This window comes from Panthera leo, chromosome D3, assembly GCF_018350215.1.
Source record: "Panthera leo isolate Ple1 chromosome D3, P.leo_Ple1_pat1.1, whole genome shotgun sequence".
In the NCBI taxonomy this organism is placed as follows: domain Eukaryota; kingdom Metazoa; phylum Chordata; class Mammalia; order Carnivora; family Felidae; genus Panthera; species Panthera leo.
The window spans coordinates 8,504,977-8,530,514 of record NC_056690.1 but is presented as its reverse complement, the minus strand read 5'-3'; the positions used below and the strand labels follow the sequence as shown (position 1 = coordinate 8,530,514).

Genomic DNA, 25,538 nt, shown 5'->3' with positions numbered 1-25,538 from the left:
TGCTGAGCTGTTCCACTGTCCAGGGACACTTTCCCTTTGCAGTTATAGATAATCTGCAGTGACACTTGACAGCCATGCAAAAATCCTCTTCTCCAATTAGCGTCCACCTGATGGTCACTGTCTGAGTCGGCGAACTCAGATTTCCATCATTCGTTTTACATCTAGTAGGTGGTAATCTTTTTATATATATAAAGAAGAGCTTTCCTTTTCCCCTCATGTGTGTATACATATCACTATGGGGGACTCTTGGATTTTTTTGGGTGTATTCAGTGTATGATAATCATAGTCCTTCTGTTCACTGTTCAAATTGTCCCAAATTTGGTCACTGTGAGCCTCTTCAAACTGACTATATCTTTTTAACATAACTCCGTAGGCTCTGAGCATTTCTTGCTCTCTGGCGCAAGACGATGTCCCAGCTGAGTTTGTACTTTCCCTGTCCTAGAATGGAAATGGTTACTTTAAGGAAACGTAGTATTTATAAATAAAGATCTAGCAATCCTCTTCAATTACCGCCTACCTGGGAGATCATTTCTCGTCAGTACGTAGGAGTCAGCCTTGGTCCTTTGCCCAGTGCTCCATATGGAGGTGCCATAATGCATTTGCCAGATGCCCTCTAATATTTCTATGCTGCAAAGAATATAGAAGATCTTTTGTCTGTAAATGATGCTGCAGAGAATATCCCTACAACATGCCTTTGTGCACGTGTCAGCTTAGCTGTAGGATAGATTCCTAGCATTGGAGTCACCGGGCCAAAGGACATGGTTTTCAAATCCTGCCATTGCCCAACTGCCTGTCAGAGGGCAGGCAGGGCAGAGCCCCGGTCTGTGGTGTTCCGGCCGTATTCCCAGGCCAAGAACTGCGCCCGTGGAGTTTGGGGTCAAATCAATGAGTTCACTCTCCGGTGCCCGGGCAGGTGCACTCAAGGCCAGCTCGTCTGTGTGCCTTGCCCCAGCCTGTGACCAGCCCTGGATCTGCACTCACTGTGCTGCCTCTGTCCTTTCCAGGTGTTTCACTGCATGAGCATTGCCATCTTGACCTTCTTTATGATGGAGATTTTTCTAAAATTATATGTCTTCCGCTTGGAGTTCTTCCACCACAAGTTTGAAATCCTGGACACCATCGTGGTGGTGATTTCCTTCATCCTTGACATTGTCCTCCTGTTCCATGAGCACCAGTTTGAGGCTCTTGGCCTACTGATTCTGCTCCGGCTGTGGCGGGTGGCCCGGATCATCAACGGTATGTTCCCTGCACTCCCGGGCTGCAGAGGGAATTGGAGGGTGGGCACAGCCTGAGTGTGGACCCAGAGGCCATGGTTCCTCTTCCTTCTGGCTAGCATTTTCTAGGGAAAAAGGGGGTGATCGGAGTTGGTTCCTACCACTGCCTCTGTGGCTACAAATCGACACGGTGTCACATGCTCAAAGAGGAACCACATTTCTCCTGTAGGCCTTGTTTTCATGATAATTAGAAGATATTTATAGAAGGGGTCAGACGAATGCCTCATTACTCCCTACAGCTTGGTCCCCAGAGCACCTTTGTTGTTTGGTGTTTTCCCAAAGATTGTTCCACCACACCCCACCCACTGGGAGGGGTACCATCCAAAAGGGGTGCAAGTAAACTGACAAACGCTGCACACTAGGTTCTGGCCCTTTGGGGAAGTCACAGCACTTGTTAACATGAGGAAGACTTTGAGAACTGTTTCCCAAACTGACAAACTGGACAGTTTGGGGGGGAGATAACACCTCTTGACATGACGCAGACTTTGGCTCTAGAGAACACGCTTGGGGAAAGAATGCTCTACCATATTCCTCATACACACCCTGTTGGTGCAGGGAGGCTCTGTTTCAGAGAAGCCATGTTTGTGCTGTTATTGGGTGGACCCAGTGATCACCAACTGGTTCAGCTCTCCCTGAACGAGTCAGGTTGTTCTGAAGCCTGTCTGTAGACCCACCGCACCAGAATCCCCTTCAGGGCTCTTGTTTTTTCACTGGAGAGTCTGATGCGACGTCTGGGTGGACCCTCGTGGGGTGTCTGTTTTTGAAGTGCTACCAGGTGATCTGGGCGTCCAGACAGGCTTGGGAATCCCTAGACAAGCGTCCAGCCCGACAGACTGTAGGTCAATGCCAGGAGAGTGAGGCAGGCCCGTCCTAGGATGTGCAGCTCCTTCACTGGGCAACGAGTCCCACCCCGGCCTTCCTTGCTGGCGGTGAGGGGTCACATCTGCTCTGATGCGGGGCTCTGCCTGTGGGCACTGCAGGCTCCCACAGGCTTTAGGAGCCAGTTCAGATCTGATTAAAGTTTATTAAGAATATTCACTTGGGGGGCACTTGGGGGGCTGAGTGGGTTAAACATCCGACTCTTGATTTCGGCTCAGGTCATGATCTCACGGTTTGTGAGATTGAGCCCTGTGTCGGGCTCTGCACTGACAGCAAGGAGACTTCCTTGGGACACTCTCCCATTCTCTCTCACAAAATAAACAGACATTAAAAAAATAATAATAATTTGGGCTCCATCAAAGGAAATAAAGGAAGCTTTCCACTTTACTGAATATGCTTATGCTGATTATTTCATTCATCAAACAGAAATACTCTATGCAAAGGTTAGCACAATTGAAATGGATCAACCGTTACAAACTATGAATGACTCCGAGATAGTTACTACCCATTACTCTATCACACCATTGTGAGATGTACTTTTACAGATAAAACCAAAAGCCTGAGCTCTGTTCATTTTCTTGGTCCAAATGGTACCAAGGCACAGGACTGCCTAATAATGCGCACTGTTGCATCGCTATCAAATTTAGGGGCAGGACATGAAAGGTCTGAGAAAGCAACACAAGCTTCAACTGGATTCAAACAATCAAGAATGCTGGGGACCGGGGGCCAGTGCTCCCCGACCTATGGCTACCGAGTCCACACATGGTCACTCTTAGTTGGAAGGCACAGAGCATCCCCAGTTGCTGCACAGTCTTTTGAGGTCATGTCCCCACTGTGGCACGGGCATTTGGGAGCCACCAGATAAGGCCGACGACCCCCCTGTCAGCCAAGGCTTTGTTGATGGCCTGATAGCTGAACTGGCCATAGCTGTGGGAGGCGGAAAGTCAGGACAGTGACCATTCCAAGGCCAAGCTTGAGCATTTCCAGCCTTGTACTTTCGTGGCTTTTGTGTAGAGTGCTAATAAGCCACGCCGTCATGAACACGCTCTGTGTTAAGGAGCTTAACACTCATGTGGTCAGGGACTATTAAGGACTTCTTAGCCCATGTGGGCTAAAGGGAAATCTTTAGGAGCCAGTTCAGGTCTGATTAAAGTTCCTTAAGAATATTCATTTGGGGAGCACCTGGGTACTGAGTAGCTCAGAGATAAACTCTGACCCTCCTAGTTCTGATGTCTTTAAGGGACTAACCATGCTGTCACCAGCTGGACACATTTATAAATAATACAGGGCTTTTTCCAAGTGGTTAAACTAGAAACCTGTATCACTGAGACCCTTAATTATTTTACAGGAATAATTATCTCTGTTAAGACACGTTCAGAACGGCAACTATTGAGGTTAAAACAGATGAATATACAGTTGGCCGCCAAGATCCAACACCTTGAATTCAGCTGCTCTGAGAAGGTAAGACCACAGTTTTGGGAAAATGCCACCTGTCTGCCTTCAGTTCTGCGCTTCTCCCTGCCAGGCCCTTGCTCGGACACAGCCCTCGACTAAGTCTTCCTTGTTCTTTCAGACTCAGGTTAGGCATCGCCTCCTTCCCCAGAGCTATGTCAAGTGTCCCTCCTCTGAGTACCTCCTGTCACTGGAGTCGCCCACTGGACCCCATCTGACTGAGGCGGGCTCCACTGGCAGACTCCAGTAGGAGTGTGGCATTCGTTCGGCTGTGCATCCGGGGGACCCGCTGAATGCTCACCACATCTCTGGGGAGGCTCAGAAGGTAAACTGACTTGTTTGTCTGCTTTTGTAATGACAGGAACAAGAAATTGAAAGACTTAACAAGCTCTTGAGACAGCACGGACTTCTTGGTGAGGTCAACTAGATGCGCACCTGCTCCACCCCAAAGAGAAGACCCTGCTCCCACGGGCTTGTGTCTCTGAGAGAAAGACAGCTGCCTCTCCTGGGCCCGTTTCGGGGAGAGGTTTGGTTCGATGCCTTTGCCTCACCTCCACCCAGCTTGGATTCCGGGGTGGGCAGGTGGTAGGGGGAGGGGGGAAGGCGGGGGAAAGGCTTGCCCTTCCTTTCTTGGCGTGACCAAGAGCTTCCCATCCCGTCCTCACTCCACGTCACCGTGTATCATAGACTATATTTTCTCATGTTGACACTTTTGCTTGAAAATGAACGAAGCTGGACAACTACTAGTTGTATGTAAAATTTTATCTCATCAGTGTACTTTTCACATTTCGCGTGTATATTGAGGAACCAGTGCATTCTTTCATATGGGCATTCTGAAAGACAAAGGAAAAAAGAAAGCTACCTTAGCTACCAGCCCATTCTAGAAAGTCTTCTCTTCCCAAGCTGTTCTCAACAGCTCCTCTTGGTGCATATTCCTCCAGGGAGGTTGTCCTCAGGTACCCAGCCCCTCCTCTGCCGCGTCTAGCTTCTAACCGGCTCTACCCAGTTCCGCCACCTGACAACTTTTTTCTCAATTACTGTGCAATTAATGTATAAAAGCAGCTCCTTCCCTCGGGACCTCCTACTCTATTCTTTCCAGCATCAACTGCTAGGAACTGCTCTGTGGTATCCCGTACAACCCACCCGTTGGAGAGCTCCAGTGCCTGCCACCGAAATAGCAATTAGACCCAAGACTCCATGTAATGAAGGTGACACCGGGGAAAGATCCCCTCATGAGGCCCTGTGCTCTACTTGCATGATTTTGTACAATTTTGCTATTTTTGTATTCGTTTCCACGGGACCAGTAAAGGAAAGAAAACCTGGACTACAAACAATAAGTATTTTTAAAATAAGTCATGTTGAAGCAGAGGAGGAATACACTGGATGAAGCCTCGATGCCTGAGCTACTTCGGGGTCTGTCCCCTGTACCATCTTCCCAAAGCTGCAGTTTGCTTTCCACACGTGACCTATGTGCCGACAGTACTGGAAATCACCAAGACCAGACGGTGCCCCATTCTAAGGTCACACTAAGTAGAATTTCCAAAAGGAAAAAGGAGGGAAGTGAGCGGAGAGAGGAGATGTGTGGTTTGAGGGCAACCCCACAGGTCAGAGGTGTAACACCACAGGAGGTCTCCAAGGGAGCCCACGCCCCACAGCACTTGATTCTAGAGGTGTGGTGTCATTTCCTTGATTAAAAACTTACGTCAAACAAAGGGGAAGAAGAAATTAAACGGCAGCTTGGCATTGATGGTTGGCCGAGCCCTGAAGCCCGCCTCTGCAGGTGCAGACACATCCACAAAAGTAACCGCAGTGGAAATAAGAACCGTTCTTTCATTTCCTGAGTTGGTCTGTAATAAAAAGAGCGATGCAAGCCCTGCCTTCCAGCGTGCTAACAAAGATGGGACGTGTTGCGTTCTTTTCCGCACGTGACCATGGTCAGTGCATCTCATAGGTATGCGGAGGGCCCATCAGCCACTAACTTGGATGAAAGATACCACTTTTACCCAGGTTGTCCTAACCCATCAATGTCCATCGCAACTCAATTTTCAATGAATTTGAAGGATCAAATCTAAACAAGAACGCTAATGTGAATTCAACTGTTGTCAGAATTTTCTAACTAAATGACTGCTAAGGTGTTTAAATCTCAATAATTTTTTCACAGAATAAATTTTATTATCACACTTGAGTTTTGTCTGGACTTACATCTTAACCAATACCTTGATTTTTTTAAGTTTGTTTATTTTGAGAAAAGTGTGGGAGGGGCAAAAGGAGAGAGAATCTTAAGCAGGCTCCATACTCAGCGTGGAGCCCAACACAGGGCTCAATCCCATGACCCTGGGATCGTGACCTGAGCTGAAATCAAGAGTCTTGACGCCCATCCAAGCCACCCAGGGGCCCCTTAACCAATACCTTTGTACTCAAGTTAGACGTACCTCAGGAAATGAGGATGCAATTAGATTTGCAGTGACATTAACTATTTTAGCCTGTGGGTTCAGTAAGGATCCGTACTTTGTCCACTTCACTTCTATAACCAAAGCCACTGGGAGCTGGCAGGAATCCTGCAAAACAAAATGCCATTCACCAGTCTGAACATTACACAACCTCATGTCAAACTTAATCTGCAGTTCAGTTTTAATTATAAAATGTTTCGCATATTACAAAATGTTCTGAACAAGAGAGTGAATAGACTCTAGAAGTTCAGACGAAAACAGCTGAGAGCACATATTTTAAAGTACTCAGTGCTCCAAAAATATTTTAACACCTAAAGCATCATCTTTCCGTGCTCTCCCGTTTCTAGAAAGACCAGCCATTATTGGGAAGTTGTGGAGATCCCAACACCAAACTGGAACACGGGGCTTCAAATGCCCCAACTTCAGCTCAGGGATTCTTTAGGGGAGAAACTGGCATTGGGTGGGGAGAGAAGAGAGGATGGGGTTATTCACAGAAATTAAACCTAATTGCAGATCACGTTAAAACACACCTGGAAGAAATGCAGTTGCTCTCTTTCCATTTATTTAATCTCATCAGTTGGCGATTAAGGTGTTACACAGGAGCGTATAGAAATGAGTCTGTAAGTTGTCAAAGATACTAAGTCTCCTGTGGACTGAGAGCATTGCTCCCACAGCTGCGCCTCCTGAGGCCTCTGCCCCCGGGCAGAACAGGCCAGCAGCCTCCCAACCTTTTTCCTGCCTTTACATCTGGTTTGTTGGCAAATGTGATAACCACTGAAGCTGCTTGACCGGTAGAAGGGATTCCATTGTAATACTCTACTTCTGTGTGTGTGTTTGACATTTTCCCCACAATAACAAGTTTTTAAAAATACGCCTCTTTAGGGCATGAAGAGCTACCAAGCCTGCTGAATTTGGTGCCTGCCAAAAAGGCACTGGTGGAACTCCTTAGCTTGGAACTGCCTTTTAAGAAGTTTGCAGGCAAAAAAATCCCTGTGACTATCCTGTTATTAGAAGATGCGATACACCACTGGCAGAAACTGAGCTTATTAGCACAAGCTCTCATGTCTGCTACTGGAGTTTCCTGGAAGGGGAGTACAAAACCCACTCCAGGCCCTCTGAGCTCCCTGGACCAGCAAAACCCTGAAAACGCTAATGTCTGCACTGCCTCTCCTCCCAACCTGTTTTCCCCTCTGAGGGGTCCTAATAACTGGATGTCTCAACCCAACTGCCAGAAGCCAGAAGCAATCTGCCTCGCTCCGAGGTGGCAGACCCGAGCCAAGACATAGCAGCTGAACAGCAGGGACTGAGTAATCATGGGTCTCTGCCGGGGACTCGGGAGGAGGGCCGGATCAGAGCTAGAGAGCCAGTCCTCAGCCCCATTGTCCCCATGCTATAAATACGCTAAGCAGATAATGAGAGGCCCGAGAAGCTGCCACAAGCAAACGCTGGGCAATTAAAGGATAAGATGGAGAGCACGCCTCCGGTGATGGGGACCAGCCCACGCTCTGACGGCTGAGACAAAAGAAAAAGGTGGGCAGAGCAATCACATGTGATCAGGAACCTCTCTGTAGCATGTCAAGTTCCATTAAACTCTTCAGGGAACTTTGGAACTGAAAGCTCTCACGTGTGGGCTGCCTTTATAGACCAGGGAACGAGAGATGGGACAGCGATGTGGACAGGAGGAGTCTCTCTTTTTGTGACAGTCCTCATACTCCCCTGTCCTGTCACGATGCCTCATGTCACACCAGCAGTGATCGTACGAAGTCAGGATGGCGATGGGTGGTAGTTTCTACGTTTGGAGCGGCCACTAGGCACCACGAATGTCCCTCATTTAACTCCACCACCCCGTGTGGCTGACACCGTAGCCCTCACTCCCTATTTCACAGATGAGGAAACAGGCTCCAACCCTCAAAGGCAAGAGCGCTAACAAGGGGCAAAAACAGTTTTCAAGACCCAGGCCCATCTGACAGCAAAGCCCGGGCTCCGGCCCAGAGCCATCCATCTCCTCAACAGCTCCCCTACCTCCCCACGGGGCTGGGGGAGCAGTGGGAATAGGAGAGACCACTCGCGCGCAGGTGCAGCCTTCCGCTTTCCCTTTACCTTCATGTGGGGCGCCTGGGTGATGAAGTGGATGGGTACCCAGTCCAGCACATCCTGGGCCCGGGAATTTCCAAAAGGGGCCACATAATCCGGGAAGCCATGGCCCTTCAGGAGGCTCTTCACTTTCTGCACTGCGAGCTGACACGTGATGGCTTTGGTCAGTCTCGTGGGAAGGAAAAAGAAGTTGATGCAATGAGGCTGTTGTTCATTCCAACAGTTTTCGCCGGCTCAACAACACACGTGCCCTCTCCAGTTGCTTTATTTTCTCACTCCAAACCCATCATTTGACAGAAGCCAAACTGTCTCTAACTCTGAGAAACCTCGGTTAGCTCTGTACAAGCAGAGTTTCCATGGCCAAAAGTTTGGGAAATATTGCATGCCCACATCCCTCCTGAAGCACACTGGCATATTAGAGGCTCTCCTTACAGTAAGGAATCATGTTTTTAACTTTAGTTTGGTGTTGCTCAAACATATTGATTGGACCACAAGACATACCCCTACTGACTCTTATGGAAATATAGTCCCTGAAACTCCCTCAGAGAAATACTGGTCTAAAGTGATCAGAACCAATAATGGAAATGGAATGTGTTGGTCTAACCAAAACAATGCTATAATTACCCTGAGGGGAGGTAGGGATGGGAAGTGTAGGGTAGGAGAAGAAAGGGGTAAGAGCCAAATCTTGGTCTTCCATAGTGGGGACTCAGTAATTCATAAGACCAAAATATCAAGAAGCAGCATTACATAAAGGTTATTCACAGATTTGGGAGTAAGTTTCCAAAAACTCAGCTATAGGAACTGCAAGAGATTGCCTGCAGAGTGGGGGAAATGAGGGTAAGCCATGCGGAGCTGACATTTTACGTTATGTATGTTTGATGTTAACACGGTAAAAACAGAGATCACATGCAGGCTTCCTCTCAATGGGCTTGTTGCACTATGTATATTAAATTTCAGAAATATAGAAAGGACTTTCAGGGACAGTTGTTTTTTTTTGTTGTTTTTTTTTTTTTTTTTTTGCTGTGAACTCAGATGCTATGTATGCAACCTTAAAACCAAATCTCCAAAAGCCTTGAGATTTTTACTCTGCCACATCTGATAAGAAAAACGATCTAAACAAGTTTCCTTTGAATCATGACAAATGGTGTACGGCTGTGAGAACTAAAATTAGAAAACAAAGGTACTGTCACTAGTGCCAACAGGTCACACTGTGGCTTTCACATGCGCTGGCAGGCTGATGGGGAGGTTCGACTGAGATGGGGGAAGAGTAGGAATGTCTTGTTTTCTGATCAACACAAGTTCCAAAAGAAACAAGTTTCTCTCTTACCTTAGCTTACAGCCAGATTGCATATCATAACCAAATAACACTGGGGTCCGGATCCCCTCGAGTGCTAAGCAGTCTTTCTCCGCTGTGCTTCGAAGAATAGTAAGTTGTCCATATCTGTTCATGGTCTGAATAATCCCAGATATTCACAGAAAGTTAAGGGACAATCACCCAGTACAAAAGCAGTCCGATTTTCAGGAGACAGTGACACATGTGTGACATGAAGTGAAACCCAAATATCCCTTCTCTAGGCATCTGCGATTTTGACAGTTATTTCCCGGGACAGAGCAAAAAACGGTTCTATTCTCCCTGATTAGGAGATCCTCAGAAGGAAAATCCTCAGAAACTGTTCCTCCTTTAAAATATTTCCAATTTTTCAAAATCACTAAATGTGTTTAAGAGTCTCTGTTTAAGTATGCAATTAAATATATCTAAAAGTCTGTCAACTTTTCTGTCTTAAGATTTTCACTATAAAACACGTTTTCCAGGGTCACGCTGTTTCACCCCCCAACCACCCCACGTACCTCACGTGCTCTGCGGCCAGACCCACCACCCACCACAGCCAACCAGAGAAGTCCTGGCCAGAACTAGTCTCCAGCTCACAGGACTCTCAGCAATAAAGAGAAGAGCGACACACACAAGTGGACAGGGAAATCAACCTTGTCTACAGAACCAAAAAGGATATCCCTTCTGAGGCTGAAATCCAGCAGCTAATGGGAGCCCTACAACATAACCAGGGTTTCCACTGAGAGGAACCGGCTTTGTATTTTGCTGAAAGACAAAGAAGAAATGCCCCCAAATAATTCTTAATTTGATAAGGAAATAGGGCGAAAATAAAATGCTTTTCACAGTGAAATCTAGGATTTCCAACCAATAAAAGAATTCCTCCCCCCTACTCAGAACTATAAATATATCTGCTGAGTGTAGGAGTAGATCATTCTATAAAAGAACAAGCTCACATGGAAGAGAATCTTACTCCCAGAAAGGATAAGATACAAGGACTCTGCCTGATTTCCTCACAAACACATGCGACATAAACCCTTCGTTTAGTACAAATGGATAGATGGTAATACTTCTAAATTGGGATACCTTTTCCCCTAAGAAGTTATGATTTCTTTTTATTTGCAATTAATTATGTGTACAAAATTGATCAAACCTACCTGAATGAAACGAATTTCAAACTTTTGCTCAAGTGGAAGCATTGCACTGCTCACTGTCCCCAGAAGGAGAGAGAGATCAGCTTTGGTTATTTCCCCTGCATCTGTATATGTGAGGCTGTACTTGACCTAAAAACAAAACGATACTCCAAATCCACCTGTTCCTGTTGCATTTCTGTAGCTGTATTAATAATTCAAAATACATATAGAAGGCAAGTCCTTTCCCATTTCTCTATTCATGGAAGCTTTTCTGTCCTGGCTCATCAGACTTCAGGACGAGTTGCCTCACCACCCCCAGCTGACAGCGTCATCTGAGCCTCTCTGTACCGAGTTACGTGTATTCCAAATCAGCAGGTTTGAGCAGATCGTGATCAGTCAATCTCCGCAGGGGAAATGTGGTAAAACAACAGCAACGACAACAAATTTTGGTATATTCTTGAAAGTCACTAGGTTTGTGGAGAAAAATCACACGTGATTCTTTCAGAGACCCTAAAGAAGCATCCTCTAATGACAGAGCATGAAGGCAAGCAGGAGGGCAAGCCAAGAAAACCAACACATCAGAATGGGCCAGAGCCCCCTCTGAAGGGCGTCCAGGTCCTCCCTCGGGGCCATGCAGCCTGAGTTTGCCACACTGCTTTCAAAGCCAAACTGGGCACCTACCTCAAGAACAACGTTAGTGCAGATTTTAACGTCCCCAGCCTCAACAAGAGCCTGGTTCAGTACATCTGTGTCCTCCAGTCGGGCTAGCGTTTTATTCAGAGACTCCATGAGGATGGACTGAACAGTGATAGGGATCTGCCAAGTAAAGGAGATGGCTCACTGAGGACACCGTCCAATAGAGATGAATCGGTTACAGTAACGAAAAACTGGAGACAAACTCCACCGCCGACAGACTGCCAAGCAGGGAAAAGCATGCCACACAACAGTATGCATATTATAGTTCCACACTTGCAAAGATACATTTGCTTATATGTAGATATATTCACACAGAAAATACTAGAGAAGGATATTACCAAATCTTTCAAAGTGGTTATCTCCGAAAATCTATGTTCACACAAAAACTTGTACACAAATGTTCACAGCAGCATTCCTAACAGCCAAAAACTGAAAACAATGCAATGATCCATCAACTGATAAATGGAAAAATGTAGTATGGCCATACAAAAGAATATTATTCATCCATAAAATGGAATGAAGTGCTGATTCATTCCACAACATAGATGAATCTTGAAAACATGATGCTAAGTGAAAGAAGCCAGACACAAAAGGTCACATATTACATGATCCCATTTATCGGAAATGTCCAGAACAGGCAAATCCACAGTGACAGAAAGTAGATTAGTGGTTGCCTAGGGGCTGACGGAGAGGATTAGAGAAGAATGAGGAGTGCCTGCTAATGAGCACAGGGGTTCTTTCTGAGGTGATGAAAATGTTCTGGGTGGCTCGGTTGGTTGAACGTCTGACTTCAGCTCATGTCACGATCTCACATTTCGTGAGTTCAAGCTCCACTTCGGGCTTGCTGGAGCCTGCTTCGGATCCCGTCTCCTCTCTCTTTGCCCCGCCCCAACATGCGCGCGCACACTCGCTCGCTCGCTCTCGCTCTCAAAAACAAACATTTTAAATTAGTTAATTAAAAAATGTTCTGGAATTAGGTAGTGGTGATGGTTACACAACCTTGTGAATATACTAAAAACTGCACAAATCGCACACTTAAAAATGGTGAGTTTTATGGTATGTGAATTGTATCTCACATTCACATCTATTCACCTCCAGAACACAGCTCCTACCGATAAACGCCCTCATTCTGTACACATGAGCACATCCTGCACAGTCCCAGAACAAAGCTCCCTATACCCCCACACCTTCCCTGAATATACCCTTGGCCCACTTCACACCCAACTTCTACACACACCCTTACACACACACACACACACACACAGAGTGGTGGGATCATGGTAAGAGAAAACAGAGACAGATAAATCTTTCAAGCAGAATCAGGAAGCTCTGCTTAACCCAATGCTATTAAAGGACATTTTTCATGGGGCACTTGGGTGGCTCAGCCGGTGGAGTGTCCAACGCTTGACTTTGGTTCAGGTCACGATCTCACCATGTGTTGGTTCAAACCGTTTCCGTGTCGGGCTCTGGACGCTGACAGCATGGAACCTGCTTGGGATTCTCTCTCTCCCTCTCTCTCTGCCCCTCCCCTGCTTGCGTGCTCCTCTCTCTCTCCCTCCCTCAAAATAAATAACATTGTTTTAAAAAATAAAGGACATTTTTCATTTATGGCCACAGCCAGCAGAACAACAAGCAGCAAGCAATCCTTTAAATGGCTCAACCCTCTAGGGAGTTGGGCCTCTTCATACCATGTGACAAATCTGATGTTTGCTTTAAATGTCAGTGCTCAGAAATCACTGTTTAGGAAGGAATCTAACTTGTATCTAGTTGTTTATATTGCTTTGAACTTTGCCCTCAATCATGTACCATGCTGTTTATAATTCAAAATTACTAGGTATTTAAGCTGTCATTTTATAGATAAATAAGTAGTTGTTACACATCTGCTCCCATGACCAAGAGGACCTGTAACTGTCCTTATAAGTCAAACCTCTAGGAACGTGACAGGGTTTGGAAGCAAAGACAAGCTGTCATGTGACAACAGTGGCAAAAGGGCACCACCAAGCACCACAACACCCTCTGCATAACAAGCCCACCAATCCACGTAAGACCTACATAGGGAGTCCCTTGCTATGAGTTAATGAACTCCTCAGTTTACATCCTCAAAGGACAACCCTGGATCTCTTTATCTGAACCTACTGATCCCTGGTTCAGCACGAATCCTGGGTTCTAAGAAAGCGCACACCCCTCCACACCAGCCTGTGATGGAGCCATTCCGGTGGTATACAGACGTAGTTGGCAAAAACCGAAGGGCCCAGGTTAGACAAGCTTTGGAAAGACTGGTCTGGCAACAGCCACTGGAATAGTCACAGAATGAAAATGGTGGGGCTACTCTGGTTTCCTGAATGTCCTATTCGGTCCTATCCCACCCCCAAGCTACCCTGTGGCCAAGAACTAAAGCGTACGTAACAGTGGAGATATAGTGCCGTAACTTAATCTCTCATTGATGGTTCAATAGATATTAACAACGATTCCAGGCGAGCCTAACAGGCTGCACTTAACGGGGAGCCTAGATCCGATTTTTATACTCCTGATCCTCTAACAAATCTTGGAAGTTGCTTTTTAAAAATCTTTATCAACAATCTCTGGTATTAGTTGATATATTTGTCCTTTAGAGCACAAGCTTTGGTATCACACAAACCTGAGTTCTAAGTCCCAGTGCCACTTCCTGACTGCATGGCCATAGGAGGCAGAGAAGGAATGTGTGTGAAGCTTGTAACTGGGGGCCTGGCACACAGTATAGCTTGTCCAGTGTTGTGGTTGAGAGTTAGGTCTTTGGAGATTCCTATCCCAGCTCTGCCACTTCCCCACTGGGCAGCCTTGAGCAAGCTAATTCAACTGCTCTGTAACTCACGTACCAGGGAGTGACAACAGGCCCTACTCCCAGGACTGCTGAGACTAACAGACTAATGGACTTCAGACGTGCATAGGAATGAGAACAGTGTTCAGCACGCAGCACGCCCCTTCCCATAACACCCGTCATCCTCACACTAAGTCTTCCCTGCTTGATTGAACCAATCCCCTAGGCACTGATTCAATTAACACGTAACCCACTGAGTACCCAGTACATACTAGGCACCAGCTTACTACTATGGATATGTCATGAACAAGATGGACAGGATCGCTGTCCCCACAGACCGTTCAAGTTTTGAATGGTAGAATCAAAGCACTTTGATTTGAGGTATTTGAAAGCTAGTCTATTGTATGGTTTTCAAACTGGGTTCCTGGGAGCCATAGGTTCCTCAGAAGGACTAAACAGGAGAGAGATGGGGAGGCCAGGCAGGTGGAGAGCTCTGGGCCCCACCCCTGCTCCAACCAGGGGCTTTGGATTCAATCCAACTTAACACAGTAGGGAGAGTTCTGCTTAAGATCACATTTGAAAAACTCTGAACAAGTTTGAAAACACCTTCACAGATGAGGAAATCCAGGCCTACACACAGAAGTGTGAAGTCCGAAGTCACATGACTATTTCCTTTCAAATGTCTACCTCAAACACATTTGTGTCTAGAGACTTGACGAAATCAATTACAGTAGGTATCACTGTCCCAAGTGCTCCCTGGGCACCAGACACTGTGCAGAGTACCTAAGTGCATTCTCCCACTCAAGCCTTACACCTTTTCTGGGGCACACACTTACCATCTGCTCAACAACTGGGGAGAGTGAGGCATATGTCATATGAGAAAATAATGGCGAAGTTGAATTTTGAACCAAGGTCAACCGATTCCATGAGCTTTGGTGGGAGACCATGACAAGGCCATCAACTTGGTCCTCCTTGGGGACTGTATTCACAGGCACAGGGTGCAGACCCAAAAATAAGGGGTAGATCCATGTTCCTTTGCTCTAACATACCCACGAGAAGACCTTGGCCTCCCGACCACAGCCTGACAGAGCCTCTGGAGTGGGGTCGGACAGAATCGACACCCATACCTCAACCCCTGAAGCTATACCAAGAGGGTTCAGCTCCTACACAAGTGTGGACATTCACAGGACCATTCACTGTTTCTACCTTCTACCCCAGACAGATGGACAGAAGGCATCCTGGTAGCTAACCAGCTCTCCTGACAGGAGACCAAGAAGATCTAAAGGGATGCCTGGAAAGCACAGAAGCCAATGGGTGTGAACCCATTGTCAATAACATAGCTAAACCATTTAAATATGAAAAAGTGCAAACTATGAAAACGGGGGTTTTGAAAATTTTGTATTTTTCAAAATTTTACAAATTTTCAAAATCTGTAATTACAAAAAGGTCCTCTACTAAGGAGTTTCCCTATTTCATTTCTGTTTGCCTTTTGGCAAATGTTTTTGTTATTGGCAGTAAGGTACCCTTCTAATCATAAGTGTATTCATTTCAAAGGGCTCAAAAATAAGACCATATATTATAATCTATCTTACTTTCCACCAAGAAATACTCTTACCTCTGCCTTTGTTCTTAAACCAGGCACCTAAACAAAAAGAAACAACAAATTTTGTTAAGTACAACGGAAAGAAACATTTCTATTGCTTTTTCAGACCGCAGGTTAAAGGATATATTCAACTTATCACAGACTTCACAAAGAAGAAAACAGTTTCCTTAATCAAGACTTGCCACCTACATATTTTTATATCTATCTCCTAACCCAAAGGCGACTTTATGTCTTCCTTCCATATTCATTTCTTTTAGACTGGAAGCTTAATGGAACAGCCTGACAGAGCTGGTCTCTGGAAGCCTCCATGCTTCACTGTAATCTTTACGTACTTTCTACATGGTCACCAGTGACACAGTACTGTGGGGGAGATGTGGCTCCTATCCTCCTAGGTCACCCTCCTGCACCTGTCCTCACTGGAAGGCCACTGTCACCGGCCCAGGTGATTCCACAGCCTCCTAACTGCTCTTCCTGCCTTTAGCCCAAACTACTCAATGGCGAGCTCCTGCGTCCCCAACACAGCAGAGTACTCTTCCGAAGGCCTCGGCCTCCCTTCACTCTCCGTCCCCGTCTCCCCCAACCTCACTTTTCATCATAAGACACCCTACCAGGCCAAAGGGAACTCAGGGGTGGGGGCTGAGTAGACATGTTTGGGGAGGCCTGGGCTGAGAGCGCGGAGACTGCACGCTTGAGGGGCTACTTGAGCACCACCATGAGAGGTCAAATACCTGCAAGAATTCAAAGATCTACGTGGCTGACTTATGAGGAGAGGGGAAGAGGGAAAGGGATGGGAGAGGAAAAGCTTAAACTTGGTTCTGAAAACTGCAGCCCAGATGAATACTGATGTCATGGACCAGCCTCCTCCCTTCCCGTTCCCCCCAAAATAAGGAAATCAGGAGGTGAGGGTTCACAGCAATCATATGGTTTTTCATTATTGAAAATAACTTTTACCTCTCACAACCCTCCATGCCATCCACCAAGTGGGCCAGTGGCCTCTCTTATTGACTCCCTTCCGGCTTTGGTCACTGCAACCAGAAAGAAGGGGCCTCGATAACACCGTGACCTCTTCCCCTTCTCCAGCAACCCTATCTCCTACCTGTCTTTTCCTGCTTATTTCATCAGTGAACCAGAACGTGGATTTTCTATTCTTTTCCAGCCTGCTTCTCAGAGAGGTATCTTTTTGGTGCTGATGTGATTATTTCTGCCACACACATTAAGATGTTTTTATAATTTCTAAAGTTTTCAGTTCTTAAAGTCTTTTTTTATTCAGGAGACAGACATTATCGGTTACCATGAAAATGAGCGAGAGCCCCCCACCCCCGCAAAAAAAAAAAAAAAAAAAAAAAAAAAAAACCCACAATGACTAAAAGCAAAATATGAGCTATGTAAAAATAAAAATTATTTTAAGTGATTATTTCAATATCTTTGGTAACAGTATACTGAAGAACCAGAGAAGACAAATTTAAACTTGAATTGTCAATCAGGTACTGAAATTTTTCTATACTTGTCATTATTTCAAAAGAGCGCAAAGAACATGAGGCGCCTGGGTGGCTCAGTTGGTTGGGCAGCCAACTTCAGCTCAGGTCATGATCGCACGGTTCGTGGGTTCGAGCCCCACATCGGGCTCTGTGCTGACACCTTGGAGCCTGGAGCCTGCTTCCGATTCTGTGTCTCCCCCTCTCTCTGCCCCTCCTCTGCTCACGCTCTGTGTCTGTCTCTCAATAATAAATACATGTTTAAAAAAATTTTATAAAAAAAAAAAGAGTGCAAAGAACAGAAAACAAACCTGATGAATAAGTTTTGCTTCAAAATAATTCTTACCCTCAAAATTTTAGGGCTGCTGTAATAAGCCATGCCCAGGGCTTCAATTTCTTCACACTGTGCCAAATTTATCCTTCTGGTGCACTTAACAGCTTGGTTCACCAGAAATGCTAGAAATCATAACGTTCCCAAGGGGGGGAAAAGAGAGAGAGAGAGAAGAAATTTTTCAACTGTCCAATGGTAACTAAAAACTTGTAATCTAAGTAAAATCGTAAAATAAGTTATAACACAGATATACAACATGCTTCACATAGGGTTTAAGAAATTGTGTTTTGAATAGGTTATACATTCACACAATTCAAAAGGCACAAAAGGATATTGAGAGTCTCTCTCCAACCCTTGTCCCCTTCCCCCCATCCCCGCCCCGGCCCAGCCACCACCAGAAACAACTGCTTGTCTCCAGAGACAATCAGCGTCAAGTTTGTTGTGTATCTTTCTGGAAATATTCTACGCAAATAAAAGCGTGGGTATATGTATTTTTAGTATTCCTTTCCCCTTTTAGAAACAAATATGTACAATATATTCTGCCCTTCACTTTTTTTCACTGAACAATATATTCTGGAGTTCAGTCTAGCTCAGAATATGAAGAGATTTCTCCTTTTTTTTTCAGGGATAATCAGTATTCTATCATAGATCTGCCACAATTTATTCAACCAGTTCCACATTAATGGACGCTTAAGTTATCTCTGGCTTTGCCATCACCAACAATGCTGCGATCTACAATTTTGCATGTGGGCCAGACATTCTGTAGGACCAACTCCTAGAAGCAGAACAGTGGGTCAAAGGGCATATTCACCTGCAATTTTGACACATACTGCTAAATTGCTCTTCACAGAGGCTGTACCAATTTATGGTCCCACCAGGTATGTAAGATCAATGCCTGGAGATCAAGACTCTCCAGAGTCTTAAATTTCTTAAGCTTTGCCAATCCATTGGATGGAAATGGTATCTCAGTTTGGTTTTAATTTACACTGTTCCTATTGTGAGCAAGATTGAGCATCTTTTCAACAGAATCCACTTCCATTCCTGTACGAAATGATGTTCCATTCGGCCACATGTGACCATACACTACTCAGCTAGCTTCTTCACTGTGATGCTGCCTGCTGCCTTAAGGATTGGAGAGCCATGTCTGCTGCCTCCCACTGCCAGGACGGTGACTCCACAGAGTCTATGATGCTCCTGAAGGGAGAAGCAGGATCCATGGGAAGCAGCTGCATGGGCTGCATCCCTGCTCTGCCACTGCCTGAGTGGGCCTGAGCAAGAAACTGAATGTTCCTCAGTTTCCTCATGGAAAAACACGTGGAAGCACTTAATACAATACCCAGCACAAAGTAAGTGTTTAATAAACATTAGCTATTGACAAACTTTAGCTCCAGTGAAGAAAGAACTTCCCCCAAGCTTGGCAGGGTTAAACAACGGTGGGCTGGTTTCGGGTAGTGAGTTCCCCATCACTACAAGTGCTCATGCAGTCACATGGTAGAAAAGATCTGGGCACTGGTTGGGAATCTAAACTGCATAACCTTTGAGACCTCTTTCAAAGATAGACTATTTCTAGTTATGAAGCCTGTTCCATTATGACTACTATAAATTTAAACTAAGACCAAACTCTGTTTATAGAGAGAAAGAAAAAATTGCCCACTGTCTTACCTGCAGGGTTATCATCAGTGCAGAGAGATGACGTAAGGGGAGAGGGAAATCTCAAGAATGAATCTGAAGTCTGCAGACGAACCCCATACTGTGAACAGACCAACCAGTAGCTATTATGGTGCTATTAAAAGCATTCATTCAACACTTACGAGACACCTACTATGTGCCAGACAGAGTTACAGGCATCAGGAACACAGTGATGAACAAAAAACAGATATGGTCCCTGCCCACACGGAGCTTACACCCATGTGCCCCATCCCTTTCTTTTAAGGATGTATGTCTCTGTGTGTGAACATTATTGTATTTGCAGGGTTTTTGTTTTGTTTTTTTATTACAGAATTCCTCCAGAGAGGTATATAAAGAAGTTGACATAGCATCTCCCAATGCAGACAGAAACTGGGTAGCCAGCAACGGAAGTGAGACAGGTAATTATTTTTTATTAGCAATAATTATTTAATAACAGATACGGTATACATCAAAATCATAAAAATGATAGGCCTTCTTTCCCAAAACCAAACCATGTGAAACTTTTCCCCAATATTCAAATCAAAATTTGCAGCTATTGGGCATACAGCCAATTTTCTTGAATCTCGGTGCCAACAAGGATCTAGGGAAACAAGCCCTCTCCTTCACTGGACCTGGGAGTTTAAACTCCTATAATCTTTCTGGAGGGCAACCTGAGACAGAGGTTTTAAACTTCCATTCATTTCGCCCAAGTTAATCCAGTTATAGGAATGTATCCTAAGGATTTAATCAGACAAAGATATACGTATCTATCAGAATGTTCCTTATGGATTATTTATGATAGCAAAAACCGGAAACAAATGTCTGTTAATAGTGGAATGGTTCAACAATAAATGATGATACATACACAGAGGGTATACTTTGTATCAGTAAACTGTAGCTCCGACAGTAGCTCTGATAAGTTACTTTCCTAGACTGAAGTTTCTTTTTCTCATCGGTTAATGGGGACAAGACGCATTATTTCAGGGTTGTGTGAAGTAATGTCTGGAAAGCTTTGCACAGTGCCTGGCATGTGGAAAATGATCAAGAAATGGTAATTTTTATATTGATATGGGAAGATGCGTAAGATTTATCACTGAATAAAAAAGGAAGCTTACATAACAATGTAGATAACTACAAATCCTACTTCCATACAATACTATACATGTATATTTTTATAGATGCACTTAAAAATCAGGAATATATGCTGATCTATTAACAGTGATTTCCAATGTGCATTTTCATGGACACTATGGCCTTTCCATCATATGTACCTCGATGCTTTTACCTTTTAGAATTAGCACAGAATGTTTTTATATTTCTCTTTTAAGATGTTTCCAAAAAATCTGAAGTTTATTCAAAGTTAATGTATATTACATTGAAAAGTTTACTAATGGATAGCATATAAAATAGCACACATTTTTCTAAAATCTGTAAAACTAAATACAGCTTTGAGAAGTGGACCAGGCACACAACTAATCCACTCTGTGTCCCCAACAGCATGACTCACACACTCTGCTGCGTCTTTTGAGGTGGAGAAGCACAAAGATTTCTGCAGAGAAAAATGCAGGCTCACTAAAGAATCAAAAAACCTTACGTTAGAATTCAACTACTCAATTTTAATCTTTGTGATCTTTGATTTGTAGGCATGAACATGAAGTTTTCCCCTCTGTAATGTGAATTCTGTCTCAGGGAAACCAGTTTTGCTGAAAACATACTGAAAAATTAACTCACAAGGACAGGATATTTGCAACAAGATGAATGGACTTAATCAAGTTCTTGATTCACCTCATATTTTGCAGTATCTGGAGCATCTGACTGGATTGTGAAAGAAATCTCTGATTCTGAATTCAAGGAAAAACCATCAGATGTTTCCATCAATTTATCAAAATTATTTTCATCAGGCACTTCTGGATTAATAAATGATAACGCAGGTTTATCTGTTTTTAGAAAAAGTATTCTAAGTCAGCATACAATATAATATGAGCATTATATATAACACATAATATTTTGGAAACAGCTTTTAAGTAGCATTAAGGCTGATGTGAAGGGGGCCTGGGTGGCTCAGTCAGTTAAGTGTCCAACTTCGGCTCAGGTCGTGATCTTGCAGTTCGTGAGTTCAAGCCCCTTGTCAGGCTCTGTGCAGACAGCTCAGAGCCTGGAGCCTGGTTCAGACTCTGTATCTCCCTCGCTCTCTGCCCCTCCCCCGCTCGTGCTCGCTTGCTCGCTCTCAAAAATAAACATTAAATTTTTTTTTTAAAGGCTGATATGAAAAAAAAAGTGTCTCTTTCCATATTTACTTTACCCAAAATTTCTCGAGTCTTATTAAATAAACAGGATCCCTAGGTTCAGCCTGTTCCTCTAACAGTGTGGAAGTAATGGTTTGTAAAGCCTGCAGGCGAAGCACAGCAAAAGCCAATAATAATCAATCTTTCTGCAGCCCACGGACTGGGGAGCCGGCTGCATCAACCTCAGAGGTACAGCTCTCTGCAGATGGTGACAGGGACAAAAGACTGTGTTTCTACCATCACGCAGCCACCTCCAACCAACGCCCAGGAGAACAATGTGCTGTGTATGGAATAGAGAGGAGGAAATGGGCTGGTATGCTCAGTTGCCTGGTCTTACGTCATAGGACCCAACAATAACTGACCAGTCATTACTTTAGATTGCCAATCACAGAGCATTCGCCTGGTTTTCGACTGCAAGGGAACGAACTCAAAATATAAAGACGTTCTGAAAAGATGATGAAGTTTAAGCAATAAAACCATAAATATGTCTTTGATCTTGGATATCTTAATAACACTTTGCACTTATATGTACTTTTGGCTCTAGACCCCTATCTGAGCTCAATGCTCAGATAAAAATAAAGATCCTGTTTTCATGCAAATATTCTTAGTAAAAATAAAAGAGAAAAAAGGAAATTGAAACCAAAGCTGAACCTGATTTTCAACCATTAAAAAACCAGGAGAAAATAAAAAACTACATAAATATACACACAACCTAAATAAATCTAGATTCCTACGCATGCCTACATATTGTAAACACCTGTGAAATAAAGTATGCAACTTCAAAAGACAACTACATAAGCACATAAGTTTTAATGAAAATATGCGTGCCCACAGGCCTATCAAGCTTTTGCAGTCGCCTGTGAAAAGGCCTCAGAAGATACACCTGAGCCAAACCATAAACTGAATGCTTTAAATCTAACTGAATGAGACATTTTTTCCATAAAAGAACTTTTTAAAGAAAAAATTTCCAGGGCTTCTCAAAGTATATCAGCATCAAATACTTACAGTTTGTAATATGAATGCAGAAAATAGATGGATTAATCTGGTCAACAAGTTTAAATATCCTTTGAGGTGGGTTTGCTGTAAAATTCAATGAATAGATGGCTGCTTTTTGACTACAAAACTGACTATCACCCCTGGAAATTAAAAAATAATAATACAAAATTTTAAGGCATATGCACACAATCTTAGCAAGATTATTTTAAAACTGTCAGATGCTTGTACCGTACTACGTTAACAACTACATGGAAGATATTTATGAAAGCGTGATGTTAGAACTGAATCCATTTTTATTTGGTTTATTCAGTGTTAAAATGTTCGGCATTTGAAACTTTTTCCTTTAACAGAGAAAATATTAAGACAAGTAGAATAACCTTTAAGGAAATCGTATCAAGTACAGAATATAGATCAGGGTATAATTTTGATGTAAATGAACCTTGTAAAACTCTGACACCATCAATTATAAAATTTTGCAGAACTTCAGATTGTTTACAAGTACCCAGAATGGATCCAAAATTCCTTGTCTTTAGAATAAAGCTGACTTCAACAGACTGAAAATCAGAAAATGTGAAGTCATCTGGAAGTTTGGGGGCTTAGAAGTTAGGGTACAGTCAAGACTTCAACCAATCCCAGATTTGACAAAGTGTAATCATTTTGATACAGGTATGGTGTGAAGATAGCAAGGTAACAAAAATGGGATCATATTCTATGTGCTGCTTTTAAGACCTTTTCTCAGTATATACTGCCCAACATTTCTCATGTCATCAATATGTTTTTGCAATACTATATGAAATGGCTTCATTCTATACCAATTTATTTAAGTAAGCTACCCCAATTCTTTTTAGCCAATTCTCTACTGTTGGTCTAGGTTGTTTCTCGCTTTCCCCGATTACATATAACGCTTTAACATCACCCTTGCACATATTTATGAACGTCTCCAGCTATTTCCTCAGGCTGTGTTCCCTGAGGTAGAATTGCTGGGTCAAAAGGTAGGTGTATTGTTCAAGGCTTCTGAGACATACTGCCAGATTCCCTCCAGAAAGGGAAGACGCGTGCTCACCAGTACTGCAGTGAAGAGTGCCTATGTCCCTGTACTATTGCCAAGAATACACATTATTCAGTTTCTACACTTTGCCAATTTCACAGGCAAAAATCTGCTATCTCATTGTTTTAATTTGACTTTTCTCATTTACTAGTGAGTGTAAACATTTTTCCATATGGTTATTGCTCACTGGTATTTCTTCGGTAAGGTGCTTCTTCATACCTATTCAACATTTTTTATGAGGATATTTGTCTTCTCATTGGTTTGCAAGAGTCCATTTTTTAAGAATCTCGAGTGTCATGTGTTGTAAATATTTTTTCCCTGTTTGCTACCTTTCAATTTTATGGTGTTTTTTGTAATAAAGAAGTTTTAATCTTTTTTTTTTTTTAAGATTTTATTTTTGGGGCATGTGGGTGGCTCAGTCAGTTAAGCATTAGACTCTTGATCTCAGCTCAGGTCCTGATCTCAGGGTCATGAGTTCAAGCCTGGTGTTGAGCTCCATGCTGGGTATGAAGCCTTACTTATAAAAAAATTTTTTTAACCCAAAAGTTTTATTTTTAAGTAATCTCTACACCCAACATGGGACTTGAACTCACAACCTTGACATCGAGTCACATGCTCCGTGGACTGAGCCAGCCAGGTACCCCTTGATTTTTTAAATAAAATTATCAATCTTTTATGGTTTGCCTGTGGGCTTATGCTTAAAAGACATTCCTTAACCCAAGAACAACAAATTTCCCCTATATTTTTCATTTTTTCATTAATTTTTTTAACATTTTACTCTTTGATCTATTGGTAATTTACTGATATAACGCTATGACGCAGAAGTCTAACATTTTTACTTTTCAATAGTTACCATCTTACATCATTTACTGAGTGATCCAAACTTTACTCCATTGTTGTAAAATCATACTTACTATATATTAAACAGGAAAAAAATACATAGTATTTTGTGGGTTTTTTAAAATCAGTACACAGAACGGATTTTTGGACTATTCTCATCCTGATCTACCTGTCTTGAAGCAATACGCATTACTTTCATTACTATAATGTTACGACATGTTTGAAAGCTGATAGTTTGCTCTTCTTATTCAATAATGTGTTGGCTGTTCTCAGGTTTATTCTTCTAGATGAATTTCCAATCATGCTGATGTATTATCCACCCCACCCCCATCTGACAATGGAATTACACTTCAAATTAAGGTGTTTGTGTTTTTTTTTAACTATTTTTATCTATTTATTTAATTATCTGAGAGACAGTGAGCAGGGGACAGGCAGAGAAAGAGGGAGAGACAGAATCCCAAGCACGCTGTGTGGTACCAGCACACAAACCATGAGATCATGACCTGAGCCGAAATCAGGAGCCGGATGCCCAAGTGAGCCACCCAGGCACCCCTACAAATTAAGTTTTTATAAGTTAAAGTGTTTACATAATGATTCTTCTCATCCCACTACAAAAATTATCTCTCCATGTATTCAAATGTTTTAGGTCTCACACCATATTTCAGTTTTCTTCACATAAATTCTAAGTACTTACATTTTATGTGACATTTCTATGGGGTGTTATGAATAGGACCCATTTTCATTATATTTTTTGATGGTTATTGCCGAAGTATAAGGAAGCTATCAATTTTATAAGTGGCTGCTTTTCCAAAAGCTCTGTATAATTCTAATGGGATATTGGTCATTACTGTGGGCATAAAGAACCTATAAATAGTATTTATGAGAAAAGATCCAGCACTAAAAAATTTACGAGGCCTACTGCGTCTTAAAGGATGTACAGGAGTTAGAGAGTGCAAGAATGGCATTGGCCAAGGATGGGTAATGTACTGATGGGGTGTAGAAAATTCTTGAGTACCAAAGTTCGGATGCATGGAGGAGACAAGACGGGTTAGTAGGAAGTAGGATCTGAAAGAGTTTGGGGATAGATCTGAATCGGGATAGATCTGAATCCAGGCTAAGAAGTATGTAGATAATGAGAGCTTCTGAAGGCTTTTTTATAGCAAGCGACAAAATGAGGTGTGACCTTATAC

The 25,538-nt window shown here is 43.4% G+C and overlaps 2 protein-coding genes across 11 annotated transcripts in view; one reads left to right on the top strand and one right to left on the bottom strand.

Annotated features, from left to right (window-relative positions):
* Positions 1–4,348, top strand: part of HVCN1 (hydrogen voltage gated channel 1) — a 36,078-nt gene extending 31,730 nt beyond the window's left edge. For all 7 annotated transcript variants that reach the window (XM_042911479.1, XM_042911477.1, XM_042911478.1 and 4 more), the window contains 3 exons: positions 1,005–1,236; positions 3,502–3,614; positions 3,967–4,348. In XM_042911479.1, the coding sequence (XP_042767413.1) occupies positions 1,005–1,236; positions 3,502–3,614; positions 3,967–4,032 (411 nt within the window). In that variant the 3' untranslated portion in view covers positions 4,033–4,348. The remainder of the gene's footprint in view (positions 1–1,004; positions 1,237–3,501; positions 3,615–3,966) is intronic.
* A 1-nt stretch (position 4,349) lies between these two features.
* Positions 4,350–25,538, bottom strand: part of TCTN1 (tectonic family member 1) — a 28,450-nt gene continuing 7,261 nt past the window's right edge. For 3 of the 4 annotated variants that reach the window (XM_042911472.1, XM_042911474.1, XM_042911475.1), the window contains 13 exons: positions 22,470–22,600; positions 20,965–21,116; positions 19,174–19,261; positions 17,527–17,636; positions 15,718–15,744; positions 11,291–11,425; positions 10,634–10,759; positions 10,159–10,244; positions 9,477–9,617; positions 8,156–8,318; positions 6,038–6,163; positions 5,308–5,452; positions 4,350–4,438 (listed from right to left, as the gene is read on the bottom strand). In XM_042911472.1, the coding sequence (XP_042767406.1) occupies positions 5,309–5,452; positions 6,038–6,163; positions 8,156–8,318; positions 9,477–9,617; positions 10,159–10,244; positions 10,634–10,759; positions 11,291–11,425; positions 15,718–15,744; positions 17,527–17,636; positions 19,174–19,261; positions 20,965–21,116; positions 22,470–22,600 (1,429 nt within the window). In that variant the 3' untranslated portion in view covers positions 4,350–4,438; position 5,308. The remainder of the gene's footprint in view (positions 4,439–5,307; positions 5,453–6,037; positions 6,164–8,155; positions 8,319–9,476; positions 9,618–10,158; positions 10,245–10,633; positions 10,760–11,290; positions 11,426–15,717; positions 15,745–17,526; positions 17,637–19,173; positions 19,262–20,964; positions 21,117–22,469; positions 22,601–25,538) is intronic. The other variant, XM_042911473.1, reaches the window with a different exon arrangement.